Source organism: Drosophila santomea, chromosome 3R, assembly GCF_016746245.2.
Source record: "Drosophila santomea strain STO CAGO 1482 chromosome 3R, Prin_Dsan_1.1, whole genome shotgun sequence".
In the NCBI taxonomy this organism is placed as follows: Eukaryota; Metazoa; Arthropoda; class Insecta; order Diptera; family Drosophilidae; genus Drosophila; species Drosophila santomea.
This window is the reverse complement of record NC_053019.2, coordinates 3,754,330-3,773,125: the sequence shown is the minus strand read 5'-3', so window position 1 is coordinate 3,773,125 and position 18,796 is coordinate 3,754,330. Positions and strand designations below refer to the sequence as shown.

Here is an 18,796-nt window from a genome sequence, read left to right as displayed (position 1 = left end):
TCGCCCACACACACATGGTACCGCCCACCGTCCATTAAACCATCTGGAAAAAGAAATAGTGATGGTGTGAATGTACAAGGTGCAACAACGAATTCCGCTCGTTTCACATGAAAACCAAATTCGAAATCGCTTAAAACGGCACTTGAGCTTATGGTTTTTTGCCGTTGTTTACGACTCTGTTTGCGGCTGGGGCATAATATAGAGATATATATCTTTTATTTGGGGGCTGGCTGGGGTTTTATCTGCAATTGCGTTCCGCTATTGTCGGCTTAATAAATGTTTATGGTGATTGATGCACACGGTCTCTCGCCTTTTGGCTAATTAATTCGGGATCCCCGGATCTCCATCCCTTCAGCCAACGGATGCATCTGTATGGCCCAATCATAAGTTTGACCTTGGGCAGTTGAACTTTCCATGGTCCGATAAGAGGGGCCCGAAACTCGCCGGCCCGTTGATTAGATTACCCATTGAATTATAATCCTAGTACTTGACTGTGCTGATATAACCAGAGAGTAGGTTTTATATATGTTCAGCCAGATAAGGCTAAAACGATTTGACCGTATCATAATGTCTAAAAATATTTGTGTATACGTCAGTGCAGCTGTCAAGGTTAATTTTAGATCAACAATAGTAGGTTTGGGTTATAGGTAAAAGTAAATTAAATGGTATGCAGCACACACAATTCTTATAAGATAGTTTAACCTGAATCCTAATTATACTCCGCTCGTTCTCGTGACAATAGAGCGTGCAATATTATCCCCATTTAACCCGTTTTCAGCTCCATGCAAATATCCAAACAAAGTCACCTGTCTCTCCATCGGCTCGTTATAACTGACCGTAGCAATAAAGGCCATTTAGAGCGGCCCCTGACGCCCAAAGCAAACTGAAAAGCCAGTTGGCGTGGTAGAAATGAAGAAATGAAGACAACAAGCCAGCCATCGAGAAAGAAGAAAGCAAACTGGGTTAAATTCCATTCAAAAGCCGGCTTCCAGCTCTTGGCTCTTAGCTCTCAGCTCGCCAGCTGGTTCTTTTTCTGCCAACAACTTGGGAATGGGAATGACCAGAAGTTGGTAGCAGCAACACCTCGCCTAATATTTGTCTTACATGGTTTTAGCCGACATTTCTCCGTCGTCGAAGTGCGTATTTCTAGGCTTTGGGCTTTGGGCTTGGGTTTGCGCAGCGGTGTGAAAAACGCGACGGAGTGTGCCAGAACACGTTTTGGCCAGACTCACTGCCTCCAAGTCGTTCCGCCGGTGACATTGTACCGCTAACTGGTGTTGCCACAACACGCTGCCATGTGAAAGATGATTGACCAGGCAGGCTCATACTCCGGCTCTCTGGTGAATGAAAAAACCCAACTGTAAATCGCATTAAGTATTTGTCAAGCAGCAAAACGAAACGCAACATCGCCGTGGAAATAGCTGGAATATTTTCATCACCAGCAACTAACTAGTAGTCGGTGGTAGTCGGTGATAGCCGGTGCAATCGAGTCGAAGATCGAATGTCACACGTGTGCCACATGCCGCGTCCGTTTGGCTGAAAACGCGTTTTTTGGCCAACGATAATACACAAGTATGTAACAAGCAAACAGGCCAGAAATGAGCGGGGTTTTCTCTCCGCTTACCGATTACCAATTTTTGGTTGGTTTTTTGTATCTTTTCCTTTCCGCCGGCTGAAATGTCAGTGTGAGTCGCAAGTCGCGAGTCGCGGCGACTGGTTTTCGGCCAAAGCCTGGACTTTTGGTCAAAAAGGATGTTTTTTGGCGAGGTGGTGCGGCAACTTTCGTTGTTGTTTTGTTTCCGCAACCGCCACCATTTTTATAGTGGCGCTGTTGTTTTCATTTTTGCCTCAACTGAAAGTGAAAATACGAGTATTTTACGGCATAAGACATGAAATTTGTTTGCATGCCGAAATGCCTGCTGCTTGCTTCTTGCTGCTTGCTGCTTGTTGCCTGTTGACATAACCATCGATGCGACGCGATGAGGAGATGAGGAGCCTCTCTGCTGGCCATTAAAACTGGTTAAGTAATAATCATTTGATGCGTTTCATTTGAATGCGCAGAACGGAGCACAGTGACGTCACTCTCACCTCCTGAGGTTATTTGCAGTCTTCGGCGACGGAACTTTAAGTTGGACATTATTTAAAGTGCAAACGAAAAATTAAAAGCGTTTCCATGCTTCACAATAAGCAAACAGAACCAAGAAGTTCAAAATGCTCTTATGTCTTATGATGGCTTAAAACAAAATTTTCGTTCTGTTGTGTACGCTCGGCCATTGTTTATCACACATTTTGGGTAAATTAAACGATGGATTTCTGGAAAAGTTTCGGGATTTTTCTAAGCTGGTAAAAAGCTTTTAGAATCGAATCTTGGGAATAACTTTCCCACACACGACGACCCAGATCAATGGAGGCTTCTTTCACTGGAACACCACCTTTCGTTTTCGGATTTCGCCCGTAATTGATTATTTTGGAAGCCCATCGATGCCGGCTATGATGTACGAGTATGTTTGTGTTCCGCGGGTAATTCTTTTCTCACGTCATTGCTGGCCTAAACGCTTTTCAATAAGAAGCCGACCAACCAGCCAACGGAACAGCCAACCAAATGGACGGTCTTTGAAGCTGGCCGCCGAGCAAAAGATCAATCCACACACACAGCACACTCATATGTGGTGGCTGGAGTAAGTTATCTTTTAGCACAGTTGCAGACTGGCTCTTCGGACTTAGGAACACGGACGTGCCACTTTTTGGTCCACTGCACCAGACGGAGGAGAGGCGGCTCATTCGCTTTGTCTGCGGCACGAACGGTTCAAACATTTTTGGGTAAATACACCACGTAGCCGGCGTGCATTTTGTGGAAACTGCACAGCCTCTTTTCATCTGCTGCGCTCATTAAGCGCTTCTAAAGCATTCTAAAACGCATTTAATGGTTTAATTGTCCCGGCAAACACTCAATGGACACTGGGGAGTGGCTCTTTTGATGGCCTGTCGGTCGGGATGACAGGCTGTGTGACAGAATGTCTGTAAGGTACGGGCTCGTTTTATGCAAATCAATTTGGCGAACGGACGCAAAGCCATCGACTTTATTGGTCACGCACAAGTAATTAGGCAATTAAAGCAAGAAATACAGTGGTACTTCTCTAGGTAGAAACTTTCAGAAATCAAGATTGCCAGAAAATTAAAATTTGTTGTAGAAATAAAAACAGTATTAATATTAATTAACTTAATCGTTAAAGTGCAAAAGCATTTGCATATTCTATGGTATTTCAAGCTTGGCATAAATATGTCAGATATAGAAGATTTCAAAGTTAGTGAAACTTAAATTGATTTACTCACAATTAGTCTTGCCAGTAAAATCAATATGATGAACAGCAGCGATTTAAAAAAGAACTGCCTTACTCAAATACATTTCGAGTCCATCCGGCTGGGTGTGTCAGCATTATGAGGCGATTTTATAGGTATAAATATAAGGCATAAGCATATTGAAAGCTTTTTGAGTGGCAGATAAGCAAATGAGCGAATGACATGAGGAGCTAGCCGAAAATAAAGTGACACAAAGCGGAAATCGAATTCTGAGCCGAGTTAAGAATCTTGGCAACACCTCAACCAACTCCTTCCCCCCCTTGATTTTGATTGCCACATGCTGCTGCCGGCGGAGACAACAAGCCAAACAACTCATGACTGCAGACCGCCGTGAATTGGACTTTGCCCGCTGGGCGTAAGCGAATATCTTGAGGCAAATGGCAACAGAAACTTCATAAATTTGCTAACACCGACGCAAAGGCAGCTAGCAGCTAGCAGCTAGAGAATGGAGGCCAGCCAGCTCACAGTCGAAATGAGGTAAAAGCGCAACAGGACAATAAAGAACGACAATGACTTGGTTACGACTGTTGTTTGTATGAGGTACACCTAAAGGTACTGCAGTAATGGTACTGACGCTTTTATCGTAGTAGTTGTCGGCGTCGTGTGTGTCACCCACGCACACGTGTTCCCGGGTTCCAAGTGTCCCCCGTATCCTATCTATCCATCCATCCGGCCCGTATCAGCTTACTCACCTATATAGACTTCGCTCGCGGGGATTGCGAGGGACAAGGAAACTTAATTTGCTGCCATTAGCAAAGAGCCGAGAAATTCGCGCTCAAGGAATAGAAGTATGTAGAAGAGGCTCAGCTTGCTGTTTGTTTTCACTACTTATTTGCCTTGCTTGCTGTCGGCGTAAAAATAGAATACAATTCAAGAAGAGTTGAACACTAGTTGCCATTGTCGACGGCGGTCCACATAAACGTGTGTACGTGTGTGCGCTTTGGCAGCTACTTGGGGCTATTTATTTAAGTGAATTGTGAATAATGTTGTCTGGTGCCAAGTGGCAATCCCGGCTCAGACGTCCGACGAGCTCTAAACTGAGAAAAAGTTTCTCTTAAATCAAAAGTATTATCTACAAATAAAGATACTACAGGCAAAGCATTGACTTAAAAAATGTTCTTTGTTCTTAGGTTTCAAGTTTAGATGGCCACAGCTTGATTTCAACCTTTTCACATGTCTAGTTAGGGGTTTAAATTTCCAACTTTATTGAGTGGCTAACTTTCGGCAACGTTTGGGCTATAATTTTTCCTGAAGTGTATAGGATGTAAAGGAATAGCACCTACGCCAGAACCACATGACATTTAACCCTTGGTGGGCTTACGTACGGACCTAACCCAACCCAAGCCACCTAGAAAGGGCAAATTCAATTTATAATTTTAATTGTGATTGCAGACGTCTCCGGCTCGCTAACCACCGACCATCAAATTGCATTGGAACAATTTGCAAGCGCAGACAGATACAAATAGACGGGTTTATTGATTTTTCATTTGGTCTGCACAAATCCGTGAAAACCACTTTGCTTGTTGTCTCACTTGTTTCGATGCAATTATCCTCCAGCTCTCGAACTATTTGCTGTGCACTCGCCAACAACTTTCCGCGCGAACTTGACCCTGGAACATTGCAAAATGAATTCGAACATGTGTACCTGGTTTAGTTTAGCCGTGTCCTCACATTTTGCACTTGAATTGTCAGGCGCTGAACGGCAGAACGATTTATGGATCTGCCACTTACCTACTGCTTGCTATGTATGAATTCATGTTTCTGATTTTGGCAATGTTTTCTGATTCCGATTTTCCAGGTCACACATCGTACAACCGGCCAGGTGATGGTGCTCAAGATGAATCAGTTGCGGGCCAATCGACCGAATATGCTGCGGGAGGTGCAGCTGCTGAACAAACTCTCGCATGCGAATATATTGAGGTAAGTGTATAATAACCATATTCCATATGATATTATGGGCTATGGGGTACGATGTTTGTTGTGATCCAGCGTATCGTCTAAAAATACTCATTCTAATCGCGAGCAAGCAAAAGCATCTTATGGGTCAATGCCAAGCTCGGTGGTCTGACTCATTCTCTGATTTTAATTGCAAACTTGACTGCGATACTTATGAATGCTTGTTGTTGTCCACTCTAGATGATGATATTTATTTACATACATATGCACTCCCTCAGCCTTTGCTGATCATGTGGCCCGATTGTGTTTACGCATTCAGTTCGCACCTCGACGCGAATTGACCATTCATTTAAATGGATTACGTAAACAATTTAATGGGTTCATCGCGCGGGGTCTTTATTTTGAATTCTACGCAAATAATGCCCATGTTCCCCGTCGGATTCAATTCAGTTTTGCATATTTTACACTCGATTTCAGAACTTGTAACGGGTGTTTTTTTTAGAGGTATAGAACTTTAAGTTGGCATTACTGTTCAAGATGGCGACCGATTTAACAGCTGTCAAGTGATTTATTCTCAGTTTGGTTTGGCAATTCGTCATGCGTGCTTACAAAATCCAACTCGTGCAAGAATTGAAACCAAACGATCATCAAGCAAGGCGTAGATTCGTCGAATGGGCCCAAAACGAGATTGCTGTTGTTCCCGATTTTTCATAAGCCTCCAAGATCTTGTGATTTAACACCGCTAGACTACTTTTTGTGGGGCTATGTAAAGTCATTGGTCTATGCGGATAAGCCACAAACGCTAAACCATTTGGAAGACAACATTCGCCGTGTTATTGCCGATATACGGCCAAATATTGGAAAAAGTCATTGCAAATTGGACGTCCAGATTGGACTACATCCGAGCCAGCCGTGGCGGTCATATGCCAGAAATCATATTTAAAATGTAATGCCACAAGATTATCTTTCATGTCAATAAAATTCATGTCAATCGAATAATCCATCGTTGTTTTATTGCAATTTAAAGTTCTATACCTCTAAAAAAAACACCCTATACTTGTTAGGGGTAGAAGCGGCATCAGCGCTGCTGCCATCATCAAAAATACTGACCTATGCTAAAATGGAAATAATCATGTAGTGTGGGGTATGATGATTCACTTTCAGCCTGTCGTAACTCTTGACATCTGTGCTTCTGGGACCGCTGACTAAACTGACATCATTATAGATATTATTTTTACACACAATCGTATTTATGGGAGCGTGAGTGCTTTCAAATTAATGCTGAGCAAATATTTACTGTTTACCGAAATGAGATTGGCCTGTTATATGTTATGGTCTCGGCGGTTTGTTTATATTTTTCGACTGGCCATTTGTTTTTGGCATTTTTAAAGAGTTCCAGTTGGAGTTCAGCGCGGGTTCAAGACCAATATCGCACAAAACATTTCCGATGCCCGCGTAAAGGTCAAGTTCAGGCTGCACCGACTCTCTGTAATTACCTTGGCAGTGACCAGGTGTGTTGGCATTACTCCTCATTGGTGGTGGGGAACGAGGGGTTAAGTGTTTGGGGGACCCTCTCACGGGTCACAGAAAAACTGCTGATGTAATTGGCTGGCTGAGTGGCAAAGTCTGAAACAATATGGCCAACCCTCGTGACATTGTTGTCTGTCGGGCTCGAATAGATTTAATTGCCAAGCTGCGTAGCTCACTCACTTCGCTGGGGTTTGTTTTTTGCTGTTTTTCAAATATATTTATACTATTTTTCTTTAGTTTGTTTCTTCCTCACGTGACTGCACGCAACAATGAGTGTCTGATGGCAGCGACTTCAATTGTATGCAATTCTCAGGGACTTTTTGCTGCTGGTGCTGGTGCTGCTGCTGTTGTTGCCGTTTTCTATTTTTGCAATTTTTTCCGCAAAATGCCAGACCAGACAGACCAATCCATTTTGCACCTCCCATCTTTTCCTGCTAGCCTCCATGAATATGCAATTTCTGGCTTAGACCTTTTTCTTTTTTTTCTCTTTGCGTGTGTTTGGACCCGCCCTTTCATTTACGATGTTAACACCCCGAAAATGGAAAGAGACATGTCTTTAATGTTAGTTGCCATTCTTTTGGTTCTTGCTCGCCTGCAGGCGTTCAACCTTTAACCGAGTATAATCGGAAAGAATCCGTTACGGCAACGCGACTAGATGCCATCCCACTCCAAGGTATCCTGGAGGTAGAACCCACCTGACTTTATGACATCTGTCATTAGCATTAGCGGCTGTTACTGACAAAGAGCTGAGTGAAACGTGCGGCGAATCGCAGTCAGGGAATTAAATGCAACGGATTCTGTTGATTAAATGCCCTGGCCAACTTATTTCGCTGTGTGCCGGGCTCGATGAGAGATGGATTTGGGTCAGCAGAACAGCGGAACAGCAACTAGCAACCAACCGACAGAAGTAACAACAACCACATAGTCTAAAGCGACTCTGCAGCTGCCAACTTTTCTTTATTCGTCGGCACTAAGTGAAAATTCTGAAAACTCTGGAATGCAGCTGTGGCGCCATCGGCCGACTGGATAGTGAAATTAAAATTCAGACGCACGCATTTAATTTGTTTTATGGATCCCCTGCAACAAAGCTATTTATACGAGTATATTTACACTGGGGCCAATTAATACGACACTGGGAGAACAAGTAGTTGCAATCAGGAACAATATGGTGGAATTAACAGAATTTGAATATTTTTCTTTTTCTCAAGCTTCTCAAAGCTATTTAGTTTTTACAGAAATTTCTATACTTCAATCAATTAAGTAATGACACTTCAAAAAAGATGGTAATACTCTGAGTAAGCCACATAAACATGATAGCTATTAATTTTTTTGTGAGCGGTCAGCTGTGATAGGTGCATTTCAGTCAATTTAAATCCGTCACTTCGTGTTTATTAAATAGCGATGTTATTTACCTCAGTATATGCGTGAGCTAGTAGTACCTATGCGTGTTCCGCCCGATTGAACCCCGCTTAGATCCGCGATCCGCCATTCGCGATCCCCGTTTGGGATTTTATCAGTGACGTGGATCGCTGAACACTCCGCTCCCAGCAGCTCGTCCAAATGATCAACTGATCGAATGACTGAATGACTGGCAGTGAGTAGTCAGTTAGTTAGTTAGGCGCTGCTCTTGTTGGCGGGCATGTTTAATGATGCTTAACGATCGCGACTGTCGGCTAACTGTCAAATTTTAACAGCTACACCGCTGGGCGTCCATGCGGGCCACTGGTCCGCCGCCTCCCAAGGTGGGCTTTCACGATCCGGCTAATGAAGCCTATTGATTGGCTGCCAGAACTAGCTGTACCGTTGCATCCTCTTTCGAACTCAAGTCCGACTATGATTGTAACGCCGATGCAGTCAAGCGTCAATAGAACTAATCTTTGGGTAATTGAAACCGCCTTTCTAGCCGGCAGCACGCCATGTAGTACGGCCAAGTCTCCAATAGTATGCACACACGCCCACCCACGCCCGAATCGGTGACTTATTGGCCACAAAGCTGAAACTGAAACTCTCACACACCCGACTGAGTAGTTGAGTAGTTGAGCAGTTGCCGTTGGCGGTGTGTATTTTTTATGGGCTTATCACGCGCCCGCCGTAATGCGGAATGTCGCACAATGAGAACAGCCAGCGTGTGAGACAATTGCATTGCATTCCCCCTGCCCAGCCTGTTGCCCCCTCTATTGGCCCACTGGTGGAGCACCGGCACCGGCACCGGCACCCACCCACCCACATGGCATGACTTGTAGCTGTCGCCGCTCCCAGGCAGCCACCAACTTGACAGATGGCCTGCTCTATGCTCTACTCACCAGCAGCTCCACCATGCACTGCGAAAATTAGGAAATTGCAGTAGATGTATTTATTTCAAGGGGCTGGTTTCCAAAAGTGTCCATTAATCCAAATTGGTATTCGGCATTTCACAATTAGAAAATGAAATCAACCAGACTGGTAACTATACTTCAATACATACGCGTTGGGATTTTTAAATTCATAAGATGAATGCCTATGTTTTTTATCCTTGTTTTATTAACCAATAATATACGATTCATATGGTTGAGTACCGAGTTCTTCATAGTTGATACGTAATTCCTGGTAGTGCGCTGTCGCATTTCCATCGTTTGACTCACAAATCCCATTGGTAGTTGCTCCACTGAGTGCCTTTCGCTGAATGTAAACACAGCGATGACGATGGTGGCGCCGTGTCCTCTACACTTTTTGTTTTGCCCCTTTTTTATTGTACATATGTATGTGTATATATATATCCACTGGCGAACTCCACTTGTAACAGCCGAGCAGGGAAAAAGTAAACAAGCTGCCATTTAAACGCTCATTTAACGCGACTAAGCCCGCGAAAGACATGTGACAGTTCTTGGCCCGGCTCATTACGGCCGCAAACAATGGTGGAAATTCCGCAAGAGCTGCTGTTTCAGCTTTTGCTTTGGCGGCACTTGATCTTTGCGCCTGGCTGCGATGCTAAGCAGGTGATAAGTTGTGGGCAAATGTTGACAAATTGTTGGCATGCAAATGCAAATGCTCAAATGCGCGGGTTAATGACTTAAGGTGCTAACCCAGCCGGTTGGTCCACTGAGCCCTTACACTTCCGCACGAGTTGCAGTTGCAGTTCAGCTCTGACCCCGATTTGAAGCGACTTGGGCAATCGTCAGCTTAACTATTAATATTGATAAACGCGGCGTTGGCGTTGCAAGAGATTCCACTAAGGTCAGATTGCACTTAATTGAATGCCTCGATAGCCAGTCATTCAGTCGATCGAGCTACCACTCATCTTGCGATGAGTCGAGTCGCGCCGTCACTTGAAGGTCGTCTGTGGTGGTGGAATGCCTGCATATAGGTAGTATACAATGGTATAGTATAGTATAGTATGGTGAAGTATAGTATAGAAGTGATGTGTTTGCCACAAGCCTCCATTTTTCGAGGGGCCACTGCACATTGTTGTCTCTCGGCCATTATTTGTCTTGGCTTGATTTGTGTGTCGCCGAGCGTTGGCGGCTCATTTCTGTCCCCTTTTATGAAACGAAGCAAAATGAAATGCTTGCCAATAAACTGAGATGGCTGGCCTTGAATTGAATGGGCGCCCAGTTGCACATTGTCGGGCTAATGAAAAGATTGCCGAGAACAAGCAAAAAACTGTTGACAATTTAATGAGAATTTTATTATGCAAGATGGGTTAAATTGGCCATTCATGCAGCGCGGCAGCAGTTTGAGTGAATTCCGAAATCCGCGCATATATAATTAAGTTCTATACGTACATACATATGTAGATGTCAGTGTGAGTAGTATTATGGGGATTTAGTGTCTGGCCAAATTGAGTCCTTAATTTCTGGCCCCTGGTAGTTTGTACAGTTACCCGACTTTCAGACTTTGACAAGTTGCAGCAGCAACACCTGCTGCAGCAGCAGCAGCAACATCAGCATCAGCAGCACCAACACGAGGCCGAAAGAGAGCGTGTCATGATTGCGGCCATATAAACATTTCTTTTTATTGCTTAATGGATACCCTGGACGGCGAGACTGCCAGACTGGTTGACTACTTGCAGCGCACTTTTATCAGCGCAGCTCTTCATGTTTGCTCGACGATTGGGATTGTCAATTGTCGATCGATGGCAATTTCGATGGCGATGGCCTGTAAGCTGTTGAAGCTGCTCTGCTGCCTCCGTGTTTTGCCGTGCGGCACGGATCGCACGGCGGGCATCGCAGATCGAAGATCGTTGCCATTGCAGGCAGTGTAGGAAAGCTAAATTGGGTTAATTTCTGATTGATGATCAACATGGCCTGGTAAACTGTCGCGCGCAATTTCATTAGGCAGCTTGTTTTTAGACGCCCGTGATCAGTTTGTTCGATTTGGATTCGATCGTGAATTGCATTGACGTCAATGTACCTGTATTCGTATCTTCATCTGCAGTATTTCCACTATTTGCATCACGGATTTCATTAGCACTTCCGAATACCGTCTATTTATGGATCGAAGAGTAGGTGTGGGCTAAATTTAAACCGGTAGTGTGTGTTTACAGCAAACACAAAATTATGCATTCCATAGACCCAGCAATTATCGTTGGATCATCCAGCTTGGGAGGGGCTTTTTTACTTTTTTGCCTTTTTGGCAATGCCAAGCACAACTAAACTGACTGGCCCAAAACTGGGTTATGCATATTGCTGGTATTTTTGTTTATTTTGGTAATGCTTTATGTCTTTCTGTCTCAGCCACAATTATTTGTATGTATAGTACACAAGACAATGCGGCGCAATTGCAAGTCATTGAACCCACGGCAATATTATTATTACATTGTGTTTTTGTCGCTGGGGTCTCTGTAAGTGCTAACACATGTAAACATATAAAAAGAAGAGCAGCAGGATTGATGTACCCTAAAAAATGAACGAGAGCATGAGTAACATGTATCGCACAATACTCAGAGTTTTTTCGGCGACAGATGCAGATACAGATACAGATACAGATTGGAATTTAATGAGTTGCCTTGCATTCCATTCCAAACCGATTTGTTTCTCTAAGTTGCGTGCTGCTGATGCCGTGTTGTAACAAGTTTCTCGACAGCAATTACTCACTAGTGTGCATCCGCTGGATTTTTAGTTAGTTTATCTCCCAGCGATAAATCGTCTCATATTTGTCTGCATAAATCGCACTTGTAATTGTCGGCTTCCGCATGCAAAAGTAAGCAAAATAAAATCAAGCCGTAAAATGGTAAATAAACGTGTCAGGCAGGCCCATGTCCCATAAAACATCCATCTCTTGCCGTCTTTCGGCCGGCTGACTGCCAACATTCACTTCCAATTTGCGTTTGCGTTTGGCCATTGTCTTTTGTCTCTGGCCTGCGTTTCGTATACACGAAATTATGTCATCAACTTTCAATCAATTTCAATACACTTCAATCAATTTTGCACAACAAAAAGCGAGCATTAGATATTCAGATTTATGCAACACCCCGCGATACATGAGCTTTCTTTTTGAGCTGCACTAGCTTCCACTAGATTGAAAATCGGTCAGCAGTGAAAACGAGAAGAGGAAGTAGTCTCAGCAGCCACTGCTGGATGTTGCTGCTGCTGCTGTTGCAGCTGCAATCTGCATAATTTTCGCCTCACGTTTTGCATATTTTTCTAATTGAAAACCAAATTCAATCATTTCATTTCGCAATACTGCTGTTGCTGTGACTGTTGCTGTTGTTACTCCCCGACAGCAGCAAATGTCGAATGGTAATTGTAGTTGGCAGCGTTTAGGACCATTTATAACGCCCATTGCCACGCCCCCGGCTGCGGCAGCGGCTGCTGCTCCACTGCCACCGTCTCATTTGGAACTTGGGCATTGGGCCTGGTCTTGGGATATTTGCTGTTTGCCCAAAAGCGTTTACTTTGTTTACTTTGTGTCAACCTTTTAACCCCGCGATCGTGCCGTTGCCGCTGTTGTTGCTGCTGCTGCTGCTGCTGCTGCTGCTGTAGTTGCAATTTCTGTTGCTGCCACTGATGTTGTGGTAATAATTTTCAATTAGGCGCAAAATGCTTTAATGCTCCAATTCGATTTACCAACATAAAATGCTTCGGCGGCGGTTATTGCAACACACGGGTGAAAGAATTCCAGCGGGATTTTGCATTTTATTAGTCAGTCTATCTAATAACCAAGCTGGCTGGCCTGGCCAGCGGCAGTTAGCGGATTTAGTTGGACCGCGGCTCCGTCTGCGAAAAGTCTGGGAAACCAATTGGCGCAGTCTTGGGAGAGAAACGTGCAAACGTGTCAATTTATGGTTTTCATTGCAACTTGCAAGAGAAAAGCCGGCTGCCGATTGCCGACTGTTGAACGTACAGCGTTTCCCGGGAAAACAGTGTAATGCTTGTAACAAATATTGTAACACCTAGCAGAGCAGCACATTTCAATTTAAAACCATCACATCTCTTTTGGCTGCAGGGAAAAGCGGAGGAAAACTGGCGAAACAAAAAACAAATTGAAAATCTAAACGCTGCTAGAACAATGATTCTTCGGCAGTTTCAGAGGCTTATAACCGCTTGAGTAGGTTTCGCTTCCTGCTCCCGGCAGCCTCAGCTGCAGTTTCTCAAGTGGGCCCTCGACGTGTTTTCATTTCCTGCTAGAGAACGGAATGGAGACACCATTGCCGGGATCTCCTCCCCTTTTGACCAGCTACCGCTTTCCAGGCAGTGCTTGATGTCGACGAACCCGCCTCACAAAGTCTTTCGACGCCCACTGCAAATGGCTTTGCCTTCGCCCCTTTTGATAATTAATTAATCTTTTCGCGTTCCAAAAATAACAGTGCACCCAGCCTGATGAATGCGATATAAATTAACTGCCAATTAACAAAGTACTTTTCGTGCAATCAAACATTGTTGGTGCGTCTTTTTTTTTTTTTGTGTGGTAGCCACTCTCGTTTAAAATCAGAAACCAGTTCCCGTGCTTTTCAATTAAATCCTTTCCGTCAACAGATCTCTTCTCCAAAGCCATGTTGAGTTGGGAACGGCTTAAAGCGCACATTAAAGGTGTTAACTGGAGGCAAATCCTCTTAATGTAAGCCGCTAATGGGCAGGAAAGGGCATGGGTGCACACACTCGGGGCACTAATCGTGTATCACGCAAGGAAATAAATTGAATTAGAGCCGTAAATCCCTGCGATGGTCATGCAAATGGAAGTGCGGCTTGCACCCACGGTCACGAGTCTGGAGAAGAGTGGATAGGGCAGAGGTGTGTCTCTCCTGGCGAAGAGGATGTGCGGCAGACAAAAACCCTCGGGCCTTGGAGCCCCTGCCTTCGCTTTCAACACCTGGGATCGAGTTGTCTCGCCTTTGTGATAACTTTATTTTAGATCCAAGCCCTTGGACTGTCTGAAGGGCTGACATGTGTCTGCCACACACTGGCGTGGCATCTATCAAGAAATTTAAAAGGGTCATGCCCTCTTGGCCAAGACATTTCCATTTTTTATGCAGCGTAATAACGCTTTGTGTACGTTCCTTTAAAGATCGAATTTTTCGAGAACTAATTGAGTTACAAATGCTTATGGATATCTCTTATGGACAAACCCCTCATGTTCCTCAATCGATTCCAGTCAGAATAGGAGCTTAAGTAAATTAAGTAGGTAGCTTAAGTATTTTGTTTAAAGTCTTTGGATTTCTCAGTTTAGTATAGCAATCGATTTGTCAATCAGAATAAATGCTTCTAAATTGTAACATCCTTTTTCGTATATAAAACTCAGTTTATTGTGTACGGTCTCCACTGTACTGTCCGCACCTGAACTCCAGGTCCATGTTTTAGTGCCGGAAAGCCAGTGACCTGACTGATTTCAATTAAGCTTCCCCGCAGACCGCTGATGACTCTATCGGGCTGCTGTGATTTCTAATGCCACATATCACGCCAGTCTGCAAAGTATGCAACTGGTGGGCTTTGCCAACCCCTTTGCAACCCGTATGTTAATGCGTTGGGACTCCTGAGTTGTTAAAAGGTGCCGGGGTGGCAGTAACATTTGATTGCCAGTGCCCTGACGTCACGCGCCCAGTCGCACCCTGGAGACCCTGCCGTATCCTTATTGACAGCCTGACGGAAAAGTGTCTGTTTTGCGGTGGATGGGGTGACAGGTTGCGTGCTCGAAGCAATTATTTCCGACCCACACACCATTTTGTAAATTTATTAAGGATTTAGTGCTTTGCGGTTGAACTAATTAAATAAATATTTACTACGAGTGAAAAACTAATGGCCCAATCGAACGGAAGGCGAACTAAACGCCACTTGAGTTAGAGCGGTGCAGTGTGGCGATTATATTTTATAGGCGATAAAGCTTATCTGGCACACGACGCAAAGTTTGGAACCATTTGGCCAACTTCTTTGGGCCATGGCTCTAACCCGGGGCTGGCCAAAAAGAAACATGTGCGCAGATAAGGCCTGCATGTCCGATTAGACCATTTGACAGAAGACGGACTGGAAGTGAACCCTTATCGATATGGCTTTCGTACTGAACACCTGCACGGGACTTGAGTCACATGCGCTAATCGGTTGGAAATGTTGGGTACATTTCTATAAGAACATCTTAGCATAACAAAATTGCATACAAATGCCCTTAAAAAAATGGGAATGTTATTAGGGTATCCATAGTATGATGCAAGCTGATATGGTTTCATAGTTCCTCAAAAGTTCATTGTCACCTTGAAGCATCACTGTCAGCCGTGTCTGGCAGCAGTTCACCTTTTTTACCTGGCTGCACAATGTGTTGAGAAGGGAGTTAGCAGAAGGTAGACGCATGCGTTGCCATTTTCTTAATAAGCTTACAGTTCCGGTTGCCGAGCCTGGTGACCTCAGACTGTGCTGCGTCCTGTAGTGAGTCACTGACTCTTTGGGCTTAGGAGTCATTGACATTGTCTGAGCAGGAAGCGGAGATGAGTGGATGAGTGCTTAGGAAGTGGTTTCTTTGTTCTGTAAATCCGAGGAGATTCTATTGCAACTCCAACTCCCAATCCCAAGGAGCTGTGTGTCCATTCAAGGGAAAACTTTCTCTTTTTATTGCGTGCTCCTGCCGCATCAGGGGATTCGAATTTCATTTTGCATCGAATCAAGGCTGTTAACAATGCCAACAACCAGTGGGGGGTGGCCGGTTGCATGTCGACCGGCGATAAGAAATCTCGGGTCTGCGGAGTTGCAGTGTCCGTCAAGTTGTGTGATTGAAAGTGAAACTTATTCGGGCCGCACCGAATAGTTGCAATGCAGTGGCAAACTTTAACTAACTGACTTCCTTCCTCTTTTGCTTCAGCTTCATGGGCGTTTGCGTGCAGGAGGGCCAACTGCACGCCCTGACCGAGTACATCAATGGCGGCTCCCTGGAGCAGCTGCTGGCCAACAAGGAGGTGGTGCTCAGCGCCACGCAGAAGATAAGACTGGCGCTGGGTATAGCGCGCGGCATGTCCTACGTTCACGACGCAGGCATCTTTCACAGGGATCTGACGAGCAAGGTGAGTACTAACCGCAAGGACAACCAAGCTCCTTAATAATGAAACTCTCGTTCCAGAATGTACTTATTCGCAATCTGGCCAACGATCAGTACGAAGCCGTAGTGGGGGACTTTGGTCTAGCCGCAAAGATACCAGTCAAGTCGTAAGTATAACCTGGTCTAAACAACTATAACAGCGTACAATTATAAAATCCAGGTTTCTAATTAAACTAATCAAAAATGGGCTTGCTTACAGCAGAAAGTCACGCCTGGAGACAGTCGGCTCTCCGTATTGGGTTAGTCCGGAGTGCCTGAAGGGCCAATGGTACGACCAGACAAGCGATGTTTTCTCCTTCGGCATCATTCAGTGCGAGATCATAGCCCGCATCGAAGCGGACCCGGATATGATGCCGCGCACGGCGTCTTTTGGATTGGACTACCTGGCATTTGTAGAATTGTGTCCGATGGATACTCCTCCTGTGTTTTTACGTCTGGCCTTCTACTGCTGTCTGGTGAGTTTTGGACTTGCAAACAATCTAAGAATGTGTTGTAACCCGCTCAATAACTTACAGTACGATGCCAAGAGCCGACCCACGTTCCACGATGCCACCAAAAAGTTGACTTTGCTGCTGGAGAAATACGAACATGAGTCGTCGGCTGGAGCGAGCCCACTCAGTTCACTGGAGCTGATCAACAGCTCTCCAGGAGGCAGCGATTCGGAAAATGTAACGTTGACTCCCCGGGCATCAGTACCCACGGTGGCCACTATTTGTACTGCTCCTGCTGGCACTTTAACTCCGCGCCACCTACAGGAAGTGGACGAGGACGGCTTCCGATTTCCAAGTAAAAAGTCTGCCTCGGCTGCGCTTCCGGCCACGCCTAATGGGTCTGCTGGAAGCAATGGCTTTGATGATCATGTACTGAAGTCTAGGGTGCGACGGGCTACTCAGAAATTGGAGGCCGAGATCCTGTTGCACCGGCGGTCGCTAAGCGAAAACATCATCCACTTCCCCATGCACACGTCGCCCAGTGACAAGGCGCGATGTCATCAGATGCAGCGCCAGCGCTCATCCACTCACTCACCAACGCCCCCAAGGCAGCTTTCCTCTGTTCAGTTGCCCGCCACGTCTATTCCAGATCCCCCACCACTTCCCAAACCCGTCCCTGCTGTACTCACGTTGCGCAAAGTGGGCGAAACGATGTGTCTTAAGGATCCACAGTACAAGCCGACATCCGAAAAGGATCACAACGGCTCTAAACCGAATCCGTTTGAAGCGCTGGCGCAGCTGCGTGGTGTTAAGAAAATCCTGGACGCCAATCCTAAGACCTATGCAGCAGGGGTGGGAGATCTATTCAGCTCATGCTTCGAGATGCTAGCGCCGTTCTTTAAAGAGCTGGCCGCAATGCAGAGCAAAGCGGTGGCTCAGGGTGGTGGAACGAGTACGGATGAAACTGCAACAGGGAAACTTAATGAAAGGGCATCGGCAGCCACGCCCAATGAACCAAAGAGCCTGCCAGTGTCACCGCATATGACGCGCAAATACAGCGCCATCGAGCTTCGACTTCCTCAGCGATTCAGTAATGCTGCTCCTCCAGCAGTTACCAATGCTCCACCACCAACAACTTTGCCAGCCGATGAGGATGACTGCGATGATTGCAACTCGGAAGGAGAGGATCCCGATGGCGGTGGCAACTGTGCAGATGCGGAATCCAGCAGCGATGACAGCGCCGTGCGTCCGGCCACTGTCCCAACCGCTCGAAAATATCGCGCGAATTCCTTGTATACGCATCCGCTTTTTCGCGGTCCCAATGGCACCAGCATGAAAAGTACCAGTACCAGTGAATTCGAGAGCCCAACTCTACTAAAGGCCAGCGCATCTACAATCACGTTGACTGCATCAGTGGGTGCGTCCAATTCGTGTGAGGATCTGACTGAAAGCGCCAAGAAATCGAAAGACCAAGCGGGTAGCGGTGCAACAGCCGCGGCGCAGGCTTTACCCACTCCCATGTCTGGCTGCTCAACCAGGTTGGTGGAAACTCCGGTGTCCGTGTCATCCTGCGCTGATCTTGGGCTCGACGAACTGAAAAACACCTGCGATCTTAACGAATTAAAGAACTCGTGTGAGCAGCTTCCCTTAAAGACGAACCTAACAAGGCGGGACTCTATAGAAAGTGGCTTCTTCTCGTGCTTCAACGAAGAGTCCGATGCGGCGATAACCAACAACAGTTTTGGACGGCAGCTAAACGGGATTGGTTCGTTGGGGTTTGGTTGCGGCGGCGGGGGCAACAGTAGCAACTGTTGCTATGAGAAGTTGAAGACGCAGCTTATGCTCGATGCATGCGTCAGCGCAGATAGTGAAATCAAGTGAGTACACAAGATATTTTTGAACTTACTTTTTAATATCGTACCGTATTAGATAAAGACTTTCAGTAAATCTCTTAAATGTATAGATTATATCATAATTGAAATTTAATTACTATATTGTAGTCGTAAATGGCTCAGAAACTTTTATTGTATTTATCAGAATCAAACTAGGTTTTTAAATTGTCTGTTTCTGACGTTAGCTCAATG

At 45.4% G+C, this 18,796-nt stretch overlaps 1 protein-coding gene across 3 annotated transcripts in view; it reads left to right on the top strand.

Moving 5' to 3' along the window:
- The window catches only part of LOC120450976, a 47,996-nt gene that overhangs the window by 27,081 nt on the left and 2,119 nt on the right, over positions 1-18,796 (top strand). For 2 of the 3 annotated variants that reach the window (XM_039634270.2, XM_039634272.2), the window contains 5 exons: positions 5,159-5,280; positions 16,048-16,246; positions 16,303-16,388; positions 16,484-16,736; positions 16,797-18,589. In XM_039634270.2, the coding sequence (XP_039490204.1) occupies positions 5,159-5,280; positions 16,048-16,246; positions 16,303-16,388; positions 16,484-16,736; positions 16,797-18,589 (2,453 nt within the window). Of the gene's footprint in view, positions 1-5,158; positions 5,281-16,047; positions 16,247-16,302; positions 16,389-16,480; positions 16,737-16,796; positions 18,590-18,796 lie in introns of all 3 variants that reach the window. The other variant, XM_039634269.2, reaches the window with a different exon arrangement.